General features: G+C 50.8%; 1 protein-coding gene and 1 pseudogene across 3 annotated transcripts in view; one reads left to right on the forward strand and one right to left on the reverse strand.

Moving 5' to 3' along the window:
- Positions 1-16,179, reverse strand: part of Vav2 (vav guanine nucleotide exchange factor 2) — a 176,305-nt gene that overhangs the window by 81,545 nt on the left and 78,581 nt on the right. For all 3 annotated transcript variants that reach the window (XM_075985552.1, XM_075985550.1, XM_075985549.1), the window contains exon 3: positions 114-172. In XM_075985552.1, the coding sequence (XP_075841667.1) occupies positions 114-172 (59 nt within the window). The remainder of the gene's footprint in view (positions 1-113; positions 173-16,179) is intronic.
- LOC142856798 (high mobility group protein B3 pseudogene) lies at positions 15,425-15,998 on the forward strand (annotated as a pseudogene).

A 16,179-nucleotide genomic window follows, 5' to 3' on the forward strand; every position in this document is an offset into this window, starting at 1 on the left:
GAGTGCACTGTGAAAGCGCCTGGTTCAGGAAGAGGATGTCTATACAACTCCAGTATGTGTCGATCGCATCAAGATGAAAGGGCCTGCCCTCCCGGCGTCACTGTGGAACTCACCTGATCCCTTTGTTCTGCGCGATGCTGTGCAGAGAGAGTCGGGACACTGCAGAGATGACCTGGGGAAGAGAAGAGAGAGTTCTGTAACATCAGCCCATCAGGAAGTCATCGCAAATGGCACCAGGCGTTCTGCAAGAGTGGAAACTGTTAACTAAGCACACCTCGTAAGAACGACACAGAGCTTTCCGGGCTCAGCACCTGTGCGGTGTTTACTCCGTGAAATCTGTCATTTGGCCACGTTAATATTTGATGAGAGCTGCCGTGCTCGTGGTAGGGTGCCTCAGGGAGGAATGGGTTCCCATTCATGTGACTGTGCTTCTTCACCAACCCCTGGTCAGCTACAAACCTCCAAACTGCTTTTTATAGCAGAGGGAAGAAATGCTTCACTGGGGTTGCTGTGGGTCTGTCTTAACTAAGGTCACCCCTACAAAAGGCTCATCCAGTGCGGCTATTCTAGAAGGGTCTATATGACTAATAGCAGCCCATGTCCACAGTAGGACTAACCTATCTTGGAGATGGAGAAATGGAGGCCCAGCGAGGTCCAGCGACTGACCATAGCCACACCATAGCTGTGGTGCCACACGGACACAAACATACATACATAGTGCTTGCTGCAAGCCCCAGTCCCATGCCTGACATCTCAACAGACACCGGCTCCCAGTCAGGATGTCAAAGGATAAGGAGGTCCAGGTACTGAGCCACGTGAATCCCCAGGCTGACAGATTCCTCAAAACCCAAGGCAAGCAGCAATGGGTATTCCTCAGCCCAAGCAACCCAGTCCAGCCCTAATCAGCAAGGAGCTTTGGACAGGTAGCTCTCCTAACCTCAGATGCCTCTGTTAGTCCACAGAGCTTCATCAGGACTCACGGAAAGCAAGTGTGTGCACGGGGAGGTGAAACGGGCCACAGTTGGGGACTCCACGGATCAATACTAAGAAGCCAAGGGAAGGGAGAAGGAAACAGCTGGCCCAGGAATAAAGGGTGTGACAAGGGACAGAAGGAGAAGCTGTTCACAGTTATCAACAGAATGGGTGGGAGCCAAGCATGCGTGATAGCAGGCACCAGGCACAAACCTGAACCTTGAGACTACCGCACGTGTCAGCCAAGTTCGTGTGTCCATGCAGGCTCCTATGTGTCCTAGGGGTGTGAATGAGCACAACCGTGTTGTGTATATTATTTATATTTACGTATGTGCCTGCATGTGTGCTACAAGCTCTCGAGTGTGCTTTACGTGCATGTTCATGTGCACCTGGGGTGGAAAAGAGAACCAGGAAAAGGGTCTTGGAAGCCACAGCTCACTCTGCAGACACCAGGCCCTGGCTGTCCTGGGAAACTGAGCTCAGAGGGCGTCACATATGCTACCCCATTGGATTCCCGGCCTCGCCATCTCACTGCGCACAGTTGGTAAGCAGGAAAAGAGAGATGTGCTCACTTACACAAAGACCCCTGCAGGAACGCACTCCCCGGGGTTCCTTTAGGCTGTTCCGCACTCAGCAGCAATTTTCAAAGGGAAAACACCACAGCAAAGGCCTTTTCTATGCGCAGTGGGTGGTGGGCTCCGTCCACAGCTGAGTGTGTGTCTGGGCCTCCCGTCAGTGTCTATATTTCAGGGGCTGACACTCGGGGAAGTTATGATGGGGAATAACTGGGGTCCTCTGTGTTTGCTCAGACAAGTCTCAAAGGCTGATATGCAGCTGGCCCAGTCGTGGCCCCCACCAGCCGGCTCTACAAGGGGCCTTTTACAAATAACAAGCAAAATGGCTTTTGTTATTAGTTTTGGCTTTTAAAGGCTCTAAATATTTAGGGGGAATAAAACTTAAGGCAAAGCCAGGCAGTGGTGGTGCACACCTTTAATCTCAGCACTAGGGAGGCAGAGGCAGGTGGATCTCTGTGAGTTCAAGGCCATCCTGGTCTACAGAGTGAGTTCCAGGACAGGCTCCAAAGCTACACAGAGAAACCTGGTCTCAGAAAACGAAAACAAAAACAAACCAACCAAAAAAAAAACCATAAAAACACTTAAGGCAATATTATATTCTAGATCCTGGAAATATGACTTGAAGGATTTGGCTGGCCGATGGCGCTCTCACTGCCCTTCTCAGGCCTTGCTGTGGGACAATGGTCTTGTACCCTGTGAAGAGTTGTTAGTTGTATTTTAACAAAACGCTGATTGGCCAGCAGCCAGGCAGGAAGTATCGGCAGGGTGACCAGAACAGGACTGGCAAGAGGAAAGGCTGAGTCTGCAGTTGTAACCCAGATGCAGAGGAAGCAATGATGCCTCACTGAAAAAGGTACCAAACCACGTGGCTAACACAGACAAGAATAATGGGCTAATTTAAGATGTGAGAATTAATTAGCAAGAAGCCTGAGCTAATAGGCCAACCAGTTTATGATTAATGTAGACCTCTGTGTGTTTCTTTGGGACAGAACGGCTGCAGGCCCAGGCGGGACAGAAACTTTCTGTCCACAATGCCTTCTGAGGCAGGTATTGCCAATCAATTGATATACACTTTCCTATGAGCCAACAGAGGCAAAGCAACATTAGCAGACTCCTAAGATAGCACCAGCCATCAGTCAGCCACAGTACAGAAAACCACACCTGTTTGCCAGCCCAGACTCAACAGCCAAGGCCTCATTCCCACAAGTGGAGACCATGACCGCCTACAGGCAGACAGACACAGGTCTTCCACATCCATGTATCTGTGGTCCCAGGGACCACATCCATGTGTACCCTGACAGAAGATAGATATTGCTCCTGCAGCTGCACTAAGCCTGGCCCTGGGTTTACATATCTTACTGTAAGACCAAAGTCACCATTAACAGATTGGAGAGGACTTGGAGACACGGCAGGAGGCAGGGCAGACAGATCCTTCCATGGCTTAAACATAACCAACTATGTTGGGGTGTCCTTCCCTCCATCCTAATGTGCTATGTGCCCTCCATGTGGCATCTGTATAGGGAGGGGAAACTGACTCGTGACCCCAGGCAGTGTCCTCAGAGACATATACAGGACCCCAAGAGAGCTATGGTTACATGGGGCTGGAGGCTTCATGTGGAGCTTGATGAAGGGTAAGAGCAGAGCCAGCTCTTGCCACACAGGAAAAGCATCCAGTACCTCCCACCCCCACCGTGCTACTCCATGTGGCTTCCCGCTCTCAGATTAGACAGCCAGGTGTCCCCAGGGCTAACACTCTCGGCTGACCATCAAAAGCCTCCCTGCCAGGGCCCCTAGGGACTTCTGAGAACGAAAATGTCAAATGATGACATTTTCCCAACTTTCATTTCCGCCTCCCAGCTGCGTCCCTGATAACAAACGGAGACACCTCCGCTCCTCCCCACTCTCCTCAGACAGACAGCTCCATCCTCGGGGCTTTCACTAGCCTACCTCAGAACTCAAGCCTAGCTAGTGGTGTGTGCTGGGGGCAAACAGGGAGCAGGAAGGAGAGGGCAAGTCCCGGGAGAACAGCCATGCTACAGAAACAACTGCTCCGCTAGCTCCCAGACACTGGACTCGCTGAGGTGGTCATTGATACCCAAACACACGCAGTGGGCACTAAAGGAAGGGGTGAACAGTCTAGAGGATGCAGTAGCAGAGAGGGTCTGGATCATAGATGCAAATCTTGGCTCCACCCCACACACAGGTGCTCTAAGTCCAAACGTTCAGATACTAGCAGCCTGCCAGCCCCCACACACGACAGAAGGCAGACCCCACCCCATCCTAGCCCACCCACCCAACCGTGTCTGCGGTCCAAGGATCTACATTTATAGCTGAGGTTCTATGTGGTGGGAATGTGTGCTTGTCTCTAGAGAACAGGTGACATTGATCCCAAACTGGGTCAAAGTCAGAGAAAGGGCCAGAACACACATCCAGACTGTCCATCTCTGGGGTGCCTTGCAGGGACAGAGCACCCAAAAGAATGCCCACAGATCAGTACCTTCCAGCTGGACAGCAAAACAGAATGAGCAGCAAGGACCCGAGGAGCAGAGAGGGGCTCTCGAGGCAGACCCGCATCAACGGGAGAGCTATCTCCAGAGGAGGCCTCAGCAAGCCTGCTTTTCCCTTCTACCAAGCAATAAACGATATCTGTCCTGTGAGCCCTGAGCAACCTAAGCACCAGCCATTAGACTTGGAGTTTTAGGCTTACAATCTTGCCCAGGCCAAAGTACCAGGCAGGCAGCAGGCAACTGAGTCCCTCAATGACAAAATTAACCTTCACCCAGAAGTGACAGAATTGTCCCTACTCCAGCCATAGGAAGCAGGCCCTGCCCCTGTCGCCAGTCTGGGCACTCTGGTACTGGCAAGTGCAGGGTCCTGCCAAAGGGCTGTGGCCATAGCAAAGTAGACGCAGCAGAGATGCAGTGTGCTCGTCCTGAAGCCAGAGCCTACTTTCCTCAGCACAGAACTCACGGCCAATGCCTGAGAGGATCCCGGGGGCTATGTAGCTCTGAACACCAGCCCCAAACCTGTGAGGATTGCCCTGAGAACATTCTAGAAAGGTAGACGTCACCTCCCAGTACCTTCCTAAAAGGTCAACATACCCCAAAAAGGGTTAGTATGAGACCCAGTTGCTTGGACAGCTGGAGCAATGTAGAGAGGGTGGAGCAGGGCAGTCGGTGGGGGGCCTGACCTGAATTCTAGTTCCAAAGGGGCTATAAAACTTAGGGCTTTTCTCTAAAGATGAATGTGTTTCTCCCTTGTTTATGCAGTGATCTGGGCCCAGAAGTGTCCCCTGCAGCAGTTTCTAAGTGCTGGGAAATTTGGCAGCAACCTAATTACACAACCCGAAGACTCCAGGGAAATAGAGCTGACTGCATTCCCAGCCAGGGATTCCTAGCCCCTCAGGAAATGATACTGCAAGGGGGACCACTCGAGCAGAACGTGCTTGGAAATACACAGTGCATGCGAAAGTAACAGTTTCCGAGCACACAGGACAAGGTAGACAAGTCGGGCTGAAGAAATATCTCAGCAGTTAAGAGCACTGCTGCTCTTCTCAATGAAGGCAAAACATGCAGGCAAAACACTCTCACACACACACACACACACACACACACACATATATATGTATGTATGTAAGATGCATGCTCATTGAAAGAGCTGACAGACACCTCACGACAGACACCTCAGCCACTACCACTGGAGAGAGGAGTCCTATCTGTCCTCAATTGACTTTACCAGCATCCCCCCACACCCCACATCCCAGCTCTACACAAGCTTCCCTTGAGTGAGTGAGTGAGTGAGTGAGTGAGTGAGTGAGTGAGTGAGTGAGTGGACGGATGGACGGGTGGGTGGACGGATGAGTGGGTGGGTGGGTGGAGAGACAATGGGTAGTGGACAGAAATTCACAGATGGTGAATGGATGAGTGGGTGGTGGATAGATGAGTGGACAGAAGGATGGATGGTGGGTAAATGGATAGATGCATATGTGGATGAATAAATGGATACGAGTTAGTTTTACGGATGGATGGTTGGGCAGATGGACCGACAGACAAGTGACTAGGCAAGTGATTAGATGGATGAACGGGTAGATGAGTGAGCAGTGGGTAGACTGCATGGATGATGGATGGGTTATTACATGGATGGGCAGGTACTGGATGGATGGGCCGGTAGTGGGTGGATGGATGGGTGGATGGATGGGTGGATAGATGGGTGGATGGATGGATTGACGGACGGACAGATGAGTAAATGGATGACGGAGGAGGTGGAAGGGATTAGCAAAAGAGTTCTGTTGTCTTAGCTTGTCTTCTGTTGCTGTGATAAAATGCCCTGGTAAAAGTAACTTAAAGGAGAAAGGGGTTATTTTGGCTCACAATTCAAGTCCATCGCATCAAGAGGCCAAGGCAGCGGGTGCTTGAAGCGGCCGGTCACATGGCATGCACGAGTGCCAGGGTTCAGTCACTTTCTCTCCTCCCAGAGATGTTTGAACCCACATTAAATGGGTCATACCACATCAGCTAACTTAATCAAGGCAGTTCCTTATATGCATGCCCAGAGGCTACTAAATCCCTCACAAGTGTGCCTGGAGGCTTATTTCCTTGGTGAGCCCAGATCCTATCAAGTTGGCAATTAACACTAAACATCGCATCTACTAAAAACCTAAAAATGACCAAGTCCCTCCTTCTTAATTTTGAGAACAACCACTCACTACATGCTAAGAAGTAGGATTAGCACACTGTATTTAGATAATGAGAACTGGAAAAAACGAGGACACTGCCCCAGGTCGACCTGGACCACACCGTGCAGTCCTAGCCTGTGTGTCTATAGGCTGTACCTCACCAGTGGCTGGTAACAAAAGTCCTTGTCCCAGTTGGACACTCCCCAGTCTTGCCTGTAGTTACTGAGGCCTACACAGCAGACAGAAGTAGACATAAAAGATTTACCTGCAGGCTACCTTGTGATACCTCCTCGTACCCAGGGTGACCTCAAAAAGTTAAAAGTAGCAGAGTCACATTCACCATTGGCCTGGATTCCTGCAGGTCCGTGTGGAGCAGTCACATCCCCTCTGTCAGGTTCTGCCCGCCCACAACCCTCTATAATGCCCAGCTATCTCCTACGGAAGCTGCCACAGTCCAGAACTACCTGTCACAGTAGCCAGGGCTGACACATTCACACACAGCGCCTCCATGTCCCACTATATCTTCAACTGTGACTCTCCACTAGCCACTCCTCCAGCCAGCACAGAAGCACGATTCATCCAATCAGGCAGAAGCAATTAGAACAGCACCATGTTGCCCTCAGAAGGACACACGAGCCGGCCAAGGTCTCTGGCTCGCCTGAGCCCAGGCTGGAGACAGTGTACAAGGGCTGGGGAATGTGCCATCTGCCAGCCCTGCTTGCTCGGGGAGGCTATGTGATCAGAAGAGTTTCCAACTCTCTGCCGTCATTAAGGATCAATAAGTAGGGACCACTCAGACAGAGCCTGAGCGGCAAACTCCTTATCAGCCACTACCACTCATCTGAATGCACACATGGGGAGAGTCAAATGGCATGATTATGAAACTCATTTGAATATGTTGCCCCGGAAACTCACCTATCTGGCTGTGGAAATCTGCAGCCCACACTGCTGCATATTCACGGGCAAATCACTATAAATTGCTTTCCGAGCCCAGTCCGCATACCCATCCCATTTCCCCCTTTTTCTAAATATCAAAAGCAAGGTCAGGAAAAACTTGGCGGTGCCGTCTTTGGAATGACAATCGGCCAGCGAGAAGTGATTAATTATGAAACGTGTATAATCAGAGCTTTGCAGTCAGGCTCCCACCAGAATGAGGTTGGAAAAACAAAAGCAAACAGAGACATGGCCATTCCTCATCCACAGCATTTTGCTGTGGGATGTCATGGTGCCCAACACTGGTGTGTTTCTTCAGGAGAGGCAGCAGCTTGGGAAAGACAGGGTGAGCGAGTCTATGGGCCCCATAGCAATTGAGTGGTACAACGAAAAAAAATGTCACTAACTCAAGATAAGGAGGGGTGGCAACTTTAGAATAGAGTATATTAAAGGAAAGCTTGGCCATCCTCAGAGGAGCTGGGCAGATGGAAGGAAGGAAGGAAGGAAGGAAGGAAGGAAGGAAGGAAGGAAGGAAGGATAAATGGATGGATGGATGGACGGACGGACGGGGAAAGGGGACTCAGGGATCCCTCTGCCAGGCCCTCCCAATAAAAGAAGAGAAGATAAAACTTGAATGCAGCTTCGGCCTACAAGCCCAAGTTGGCTAACTCTTCCTTGATGATTTCCTTCTATCTACACACACACACACAATGCCTATTTTGTCATTTTTTGCCCTATTTCGCACTGAGAAAAGCAGGAGCCAGAGAAACTATGGGACTTCACCTTGTGGCTGTGGAGCATGGCTGTGGCTCAAAGCCCAGGTCCTAAGCATGCAGGAGCCTGAGGGTAGATGCAGATATTCACTGGGAAGTGGAGAAGGGCCCTAACCTGGACACTCAGCTGGCTGCAGTGTTGGAGGAGGCATGCTCCCCTTCTAGTATCTGTCCCACCCCTAATTAGAAACGAAAAGCTGCAGCTCCAGCGTGGAAGGTCTTCTCGATCACATCTTGCATTTGGTGCAGAAAGCCCAAAGGCAGGGACGAGCCGCTCACAGAGGTGGTTGACCAAAAGACCCAAGGGATGTCAGCTGTGACAGTGACACCACCCACAACTGTGGGATTTGGGTGGTGAGCTGGTCAGGCATGGCTTAGGCCTCATACCCAGCGAAGCCCTGGCAAGGGGCAGGAGGCTGGGCCTGAAGAACAGCAACCTCTAGCTTCGTCCCTGTGTTCTCAGCTCCTGCAGCACAGCTTCCTTGTGTCTCCATGGCTGCACCGGGTGGGAGCACAGAGTATAACTTCCCCTCCGACGGGAGGTGGGTGTGATGGGATGGAGTTGACCACAATCCTCACTACATCACACCCTCCCTGTCCCACTGCCATCGGCCAACCAGGACATAATGTGAGAGGGATCTGTCCTCAGATGGATGGGGACAGAGCCCAGGAACAAGTCTGGCTAGGAGACCTCAGATACAATCACAGCATTCATCTTAGGAACCAGGACTTGGCGGGAGTGGGGGAGACTTATCTGCCCTCCTAGATGATAGAAAGAAGCTGGGCGCTGACTAGATACCCCTCTCTGGGCAACTACTCCCAATGGAGACATTCCAAAGGCCTCTGTTAGAGAGAGACAGTGGCTCAGATGGAAGCACATGAAAGATGCATAATCACATTAATACTCATTAAGTGCCTACTAATTGTCAAGCATATTATAGAAATTATTTTAATTAATTTCAGATTGTGACTAAAACTGGCTCAGAAATATAAACCAGGAGAAATGTAAGACCTGGGCTCAGGGTCTGCCATTGACTGCCTACACCACATCCCACTGAATATGTCCCTATCTGTTACACCAGAGATGACAGATCATGACACACACATTGTATTACCCCGGCTATGCCCAGGCAGGCATCACTAATCAATCCTGGTACTCATTCCTACTAAATCTGGGCTGCCTACACAATACAACCTTTGTACAGTACTCCCAGCAGCCTTTGCTATCAGATGTGTAGTATACAACAAAGAAACTGCCTACTTGGGGGACTCCTGGACAGAACAGTCACAGGGTTCCCCTGAGCACTGACCAGATTCGCAAAGCCCTTTTGAGTCAAGGATCTGAGACATCACCAGACAGGGCTGGGTTGTGGCTATCCCAACCAGAACAGTGCAGCAAAATCCTCAGAGGAGGGAGCTTGGCCACCATCTGGTCCACACCCATCAGTTAACCTAAACCCAGCGCAGGAGATGCCACCCAGCAATTTCCAGGCAGAACTCAGTCTAGGATAGAGGTTCCGCCTGCAGCCCGAGGCTCCTGCCAACTCCTTTATTCTCTCAAACCCCAACGCGGCAGTTCTGCGGTGTTCCCATTTACAAAGGAGGTGCTGAGGCCCAGGGAATCCTGCCGAGAAGCCTGCATAGCTCTCTGGCAACAGGATCCCACTCTTCAACCCTTCTTACCCAGAAGGGTCAGTTGTCCATCTGAATGTGAGGCTGGTGACAGTGGCTGATGGACAGGTGTAGTCTCCAGAAGCATAGCATCGTCATCAAGCCAGGATCTGCAGCTCCATGGAGGATGGAAAGCCCACCCAACCTCTAGCTGCTGGGCTGTGGTCAGCACACTCACTATCTAGGAATGCTAGAGCACTCGTCCCCACCCAGACACGTTCTACCCGCATCCTGGAGGTACCCTGCAGTGGTCACCATGATGCAGTGCCCTCTGCTCAGCTGCAGGAGGGAGCACAGACAGGTACAGTCAAACTGGACATCATCCAAGTTCTGGTTGTAGATAGCCCATTACATCCTTCTCACAATATGACCCAAAACAGACAGATGTGAGAACGGGTCCAGCAAGAGTGATGGTGGGAAGGTGGAGGGTTCTACGGGTTCTTTCTACTGCAGTGTTACTGCGCCCTTCCTCAAGTGAGGAAGCTGACGGTCCGAGTGGTCACCTGAACACACTGGCTATATGTTCTGACACCGTATGAAAGCAAACACCACTCTGTCGCTACACAGCTGTGCCCACAGCATTTCCAGGAAGCATACGCTTCACCCCAGCTTCTAGTTCATCAAACACGCAGCTTGCTTCACGGTGAGAGGTGATGGAGCCATTACCTGGAGGGGCTTAATGTGGCTGATGACTAATGGGAAGGAAGACAAAGCCTACACTCTCACTACTACAGTAACTCTTGTGACATGTGTGCATGCCTCTGGAGTGACAGCTGCTCTCCGAGCGAGCTGCTTTTCCTGTCGACGAAGAAGAGAATTCAGGAAGGGAAGGTTTGTGTTGGCTCCATCCCATCAGGGGAAGACATGGAGGGAGCTTGAAGCAGCTGCTCATACTGTGTCCGCAGCAGGGAAGCAGAGAGAGATGGATGCTAGTGCTGAGCTTGATTTTTTATCCAGCCCAGCATCCCAGTGGGATGCTGCCACCCTCATCCATGGGGGATCTTTGCTGCTCAGTTCAACCTTTCTGGAAAGACCCTCACAGACACACTCAGAGGTGTGGCTTCCATGGCAATTCTAAATCCACTCAAGCCACCATGAGGGTTAACCCACACCCTCATCAACTCCACACCCTCGCTATGCCACGCTGTAGGGATGCCTGGGGAAACAGCTGGCCCTGGTACCCCAAGAAACTTCTCATCTGATATCTACTGGCCAAAGAGGTTGAGCCACCCTCTGCTCAGCAGGGGAGGGGCTCTCTGGCCCTCTCAGGTCCACCGGGTGCATCTTAGAGAGGCTGAAGTGATACCGGGGACACCTTTGCCAACACCCTCAGCAAGAAAGTGGGCCTTCCACCCAATATGACTGAGTTCCTTATAAGAAGGGGAAGCTCTGGTGAGATGACAGTGATTGAGAGCTCTGGCTGCTCTTCCAGAGGACTTGGGTTTAGTCTCCAGCACCCACATCATGGTTCACAACCATTTGTAACTCCAGTTCCAGGATTCAACATCCTCTTCTGGCATCCATGGGCCCTGGACACACATGCGATACACCGACACACATGCAGGCAAACACTCATATAGAACTTTTTAAGTTTTTCCTTATTTTATATGTATGGGTATTTTGCCTCCAAGCATGTCTATGTACCACAGGTGTGTTGTGCCTGCAGAAGCATGTGCACCTTCCATCCCAACACTCAGGAGGCAGAGACAGGCAGATCTCTGAGTTCAAGGCCAGCCCCATCTACAAAATCAGTTCCGTGACAGCTAGAGCTACGCAGAAAAATTGTCTTGAAAAAGAAAAGGAAGGATGGAGGGAGGGAGAAAAAGAGGGAGGGAGGGAGGAAGAGAGAGAAAAAGAGAAAGAAAGAAAGAAAGAAAGAAAGAAAGAAAGAAAGAAAGAAAGAAAGAAATTAATTCAGAGACTAGAAGACAGAAGAAGGCATCGGATCCCTTGAAACTGGAGTTACAGACTGTTGTGAGCGGTCAAGTGAGTGCTGGGAATTGAACTCCAGTCCTCCGGAAGAGCAGTCAGTGCTCTTAATCACTGAGCCATTTCCCTAGCCCCCATATATAATCATTTATTTTCAGAAGGAACTGAAGGAGAAGACAGTCATAAGAAAATAAAGACCAAGGCTGCTCTGGCAGAACCTCTGCAACTGGAAGGTCCCTCCTCTGCCTCGGGAGGGGTAGAGCCCTCCACACCCTGATTTTAGAAATCTTGACAAAATAAATTCTTTTTTTCTCTCCCTTTTTTTCCAGCAGTGCAGGGTGGGGATGGACCCACGCCTTGTGCATGCTAGGCATCATGTGCCACTGAACTACACCCGGCCCAGGTTCTTGTTTTCACGGCACTGACTGCAGTAGTTTGTTTCAGCCTCCAGAGCACATTAGCTTAAAGGTGAGGGCCACCAAGGCTGAGGCTCACCCTCCAGGTCGGACAAACACCTTACTTAAAGGTGAGGGCCACCAAGGCTGAGGCTCACCCTCCAGGTCACACAAACACCTTACTTAAAGGTGAGGGCCACCAAGGCTGAGGCTCACCCTCCAGGTCACACAAACACCTTACTTAAAGGTGAGGGCCACCAAGGCTGAGGCTCACCCTCCAGGTCACACAAACACCTTACTCTGTCCAGCACACTGTACTGGACACCCAGGGGCCTAGGCTCCCACAGCAGAGGGCAGACAGCCATCAGGACAAAACGCCAGAAAGGCTAGAAGGACCCCAAAGGTGACTGAACAAAAATGGCAGAGCTCATCTGCCCAGAACATGGCTTCCCTCTGTCAGGCATCCGAGGATGACTTCCCAGGCCCCACTCCAGTACCAGACTCTGCTAGCAATCAGTGAGGGATCCTTCCCCTCCTGCCCATCTACTTCTGACACAGATGGACGCCATCATCTGCTCATCTAACTCCCCCTGAGGGCTTAGAGGGAGCCCTGATGATTGATAAATGTCACATCGCATAAAGCCAATAGCCAACAAGCTCCATGGAAGAACGATAATGAGTCTACAGAGATGGCCTGTGGGCAACAGTGGGAAGGCACAGTTGAGCCAGCTGCAAGATGCACAGAGTCAACTGCTGACTGGCCGTGAGGGAGATTGAAAACTGACAGGAACGTACTGAAACACTGCGTAACAAGAACAATGCTTACCAGCCGGGCTGATGGGCAAGAGCAAGCAGAGCTCAGCAGAGGGGTTCCCAAGGGGACACGCCACATCCTTGGGCCATGAACTCCGATCTCTGGGGACTTGCAGCTAGCTGGGGCTGGCATTATATGCCCATCTAACCAGAAGACCCCAGACTCAGTTCCACTCTGACCTTTAAACACGCTCCAAGCCCTTGCCTGAGGCTCACGGGCAACTGACAACTGACTTTAGTGACTCTTAGGGTCAAAGAGAGGATTTAAAATGAACAGTGATATTTCAGAACATCAGCTCTAAAGCCTGCTGAGACAATCAGCCACACACACTCTGGGTCAGGCATGGGCACACATAGTCAGCAAAGCCACCCACATGGGGATCAGGGTTCCTCAATCAACCATTGACTGTGTGTAACCTGCATACTTGCCCTCCCTCCAGGCAGGACACAAGACACCAAGCCCAATACAGAGGCCACCCAGCAAAGCAGCACTTCCTCTTACATGAATTCTTTGTCCTCAGTCCTTGGGCCCACAAACTCTGTCCAGTGACTAGAGGTCACCATTTCCCAGAAGGTCAACAGACGCTGGGCAAGGAGCCCTGTCTCTGTGCAGAACCCAGTATTTCCCTACAAGGTTCATCAAGCTACCCACAAAGACGGGTTTTCCCTATACACATGGAACCTCTGTCAGAAGTCACTAGTCACTAAGACTGGAGACACAGCCTTGTGGTCGAGCACTTGACTAGCACGCAGAAGACCTTGTGGCTCAAACCCCAAAAATCAATGGGAAAAAAAAGGTTGCTTTTTAAAAACATCTATAGAGGCCAGGTGGTGGTGCACACACCTTTCATCCCAGCACTCAGGAGACAGAGGCAGGGAGATCTCTGAGTTCGAGGCCAGTCTGGTCTATAGAGTGAGTTCTAGAACAGCTAGAACTACACGGAGAAACTGTCTTGGCAGGGGGGAGGACGGGACTGGAAAGATGGCTCAGTGGTTGACAGCACTTGCTGCTCTTTGAGAAGACCGAGGTTCAAATCCCAGCATTCACATTGTAGCCCATAATCAACTACAACTTGAGTTTTGTTCCCAGCATCCATGTTGGGCTGCTTACAACTGCCTGCAACTCTAGCACCAGGAGCTCCAGTGCCCTCTTCTGAACTCTTGAGGTGCAAACACATATACACAAGTAGGTGAATGTTTTAAAAGTTTTTAAAAAAAAAACTAACAAAAAAATCACCTGTAGCTTTCTATATAAAGCATTTAAAGATAGTCTGCCTATTCTCTCGGCCCCACAAAGCCCTAGGCCTCAGCTGGCACAGTGGTGGAGAGAAGTTAGTAGGGCAAACTGCAATGACCAGAGGCACATGTGTGATGGGCATGCCAACCCACTAGAGATACCAGGCTGAGCCCATGCTTACACCCACATCTTCTTGTGAACCAACCAGGAGTGTCTAAGAGACACCACACTGATCTCCCTATGCCCCCAACTCCAAAGGGTCCACTTTAGGCCCACAAGCTCTTCGTGATGATGGCTTCTGAAGGCCCTGAGCCTATCCGAAGGTTTGTCTCCGGAGCACTGCAAGGCAAAGTCTACGACATCAAATACTGCTACCGGCTTCTGAACCAGTGCCTTCCTTCCTATGCTAACTCCAGCAGGCCCTGAGGTTCTCCCAACCATGAGCTTGTTCTGCTCAGGACGCTGCAGTCCCCACAGTCTTCTGCATGGCCGTGTCCGGTTGGAATTGGGCACCGCCAGCCCACTCCCACCTGCTACTTCAGGATCCAGGTGGTTTGGCGTCCCTGTCACCCTGATGAGCAGTCCAGCACAGCCATGTCTATCTCCTAGAGCCCACAAACTCCAGAAAAGTAGGAGGCCCAGGGACCACTCTGTCCTGTGGCTAGCACAAGCTGCACTAATGTGCCTAATTGCTTGTCACAAGGCTCAGACAAATGTCACCTACTCTGCTCAAGATCCAAGAGGCAGACAAGTCCCCTGAGTAGCCCTCGTCCTGAGGAAAAGCCCCAAACGTCACAGCGGTGTCCTTCCTTGAGCTGCTCCCAGCAGCTACGTGAGACTCTACAATGAGTGTCCTGGTTGTAGGTCCCAGTCAGTGGTCATCTACAGCCCAAGGAAGAGGCAGGTGCATCTCTCCGGCATCAAAGGCCAACACAGCCCAAGAATCCCTCACAGACTGGCCACAGGGTGCATGAGTTACTCCACAGGCAGAAAGAACAAGGGACAACTCATCTGCCCTCCATGGGGCGGCTGTCCCTGACTGCTGAATTCACTGTGGAAAATCCAGACCCATCCTTGAGGATTCTGGCTGGAGGCCAGATTATAAATTGTCCCTCATGTATAATCTTGGTCAAACCAAGCTGGTAACGTGGCCCCATCTTCACCCACAAGAAAAGGATGGGAGACCACTGAGTCTGAGCACTAGCTAGGAGCCTAGACCCTTGGTCTGTGAAAGAGCCAGTGAGGATGGGGAATGGAGCTGGAGAGGAGGCAGGTCACCTGGGCCCTGAAGCCAGGGACGCTCCAAGGGCAGCTTTGATCCCAAACAGGTCATAATACTGGGCAGGACAGCGAGAGGCTGGGTCTCATCCAACAGCCTGCCCACCCCATCCTAGAGGCATCTGAAGAACCATAGAATCTCTTTTGTGAGACTAGCAAACAATAGAGTCAGGATGGCTAAAGGTGACCCCAAGAAACCAAAGGTCAAGATGTCTGCTTATGCCTTCTTTGTGCAGACCTGCAGGGAAAAACATAAGAAGAAAAACCCCGAGGTCCCAGTCAATTTTTCGGAGTTTTCCAGGAAGTGCTCTGGGAGGTGGAAGACAATGTCCAGCAAAGAAAAATCAAAGTTTGATGAAATGGAAAAGGCAGATAAAGTACGCTACGATCAAGAAATGAAAGATAATGGACCAGCTAAAGGAGGCAAGAAGTTGAAGGACCCTAATGCCCCAAAAGACCACCGTCTGGATTTTTCATATTCTGCTCTGAATTCCGCACCAAGATCCAATCTACAAATCCTGGAATCTCCATTGGAGATGTGGTAGAAAAACTGGGTGAGATTGGAACAACTTGAGTGACGGTGAAAAGCAGCCTTACGTTACCAAGGCCGCAAAGCTGAAGGAGAAGGATGCTACTGACTATAAGTCTAAAGGGAAGTTCGATGGCGCCAAGGGTCCTGCTAAAGTTACCCGGAAAATGGTGGAAGAGGAAGAGGAGGAGGAGGAGGAAGAGGAAGAAGATGAATAAAACTCTGTCTCCTTGTGAATACCTTAGAGAAGGAAATCGCCGTGATTGACACGTCTCGTATTTAAGCCGTGTCTATTGCCCTTGTTAGATTTAATTACAAAATTTGATCACGATCATATTGTAGCTTCTCAAAGTGTCAGTGGTTTACATGAAGTGGCCGTGGGTGTCCGGAGCGCCCTGA

The sequence above is a fragment of the Microtus pennsylvanicus genome, chromosome 9, assembly GCF_037038515.1.
Source record: "Microtus pennsylvanicus isolate mMicPen1 chromosome 9, mMicPen1.hap1, whole genome shotgun sequence".
Classification (NCBI taxonomy): Eukaryota; Metazoa; Chordata; class Mammalia; order Rodentia; family Cricetidae; genus Microtus; species Microtus pennsylvanicus.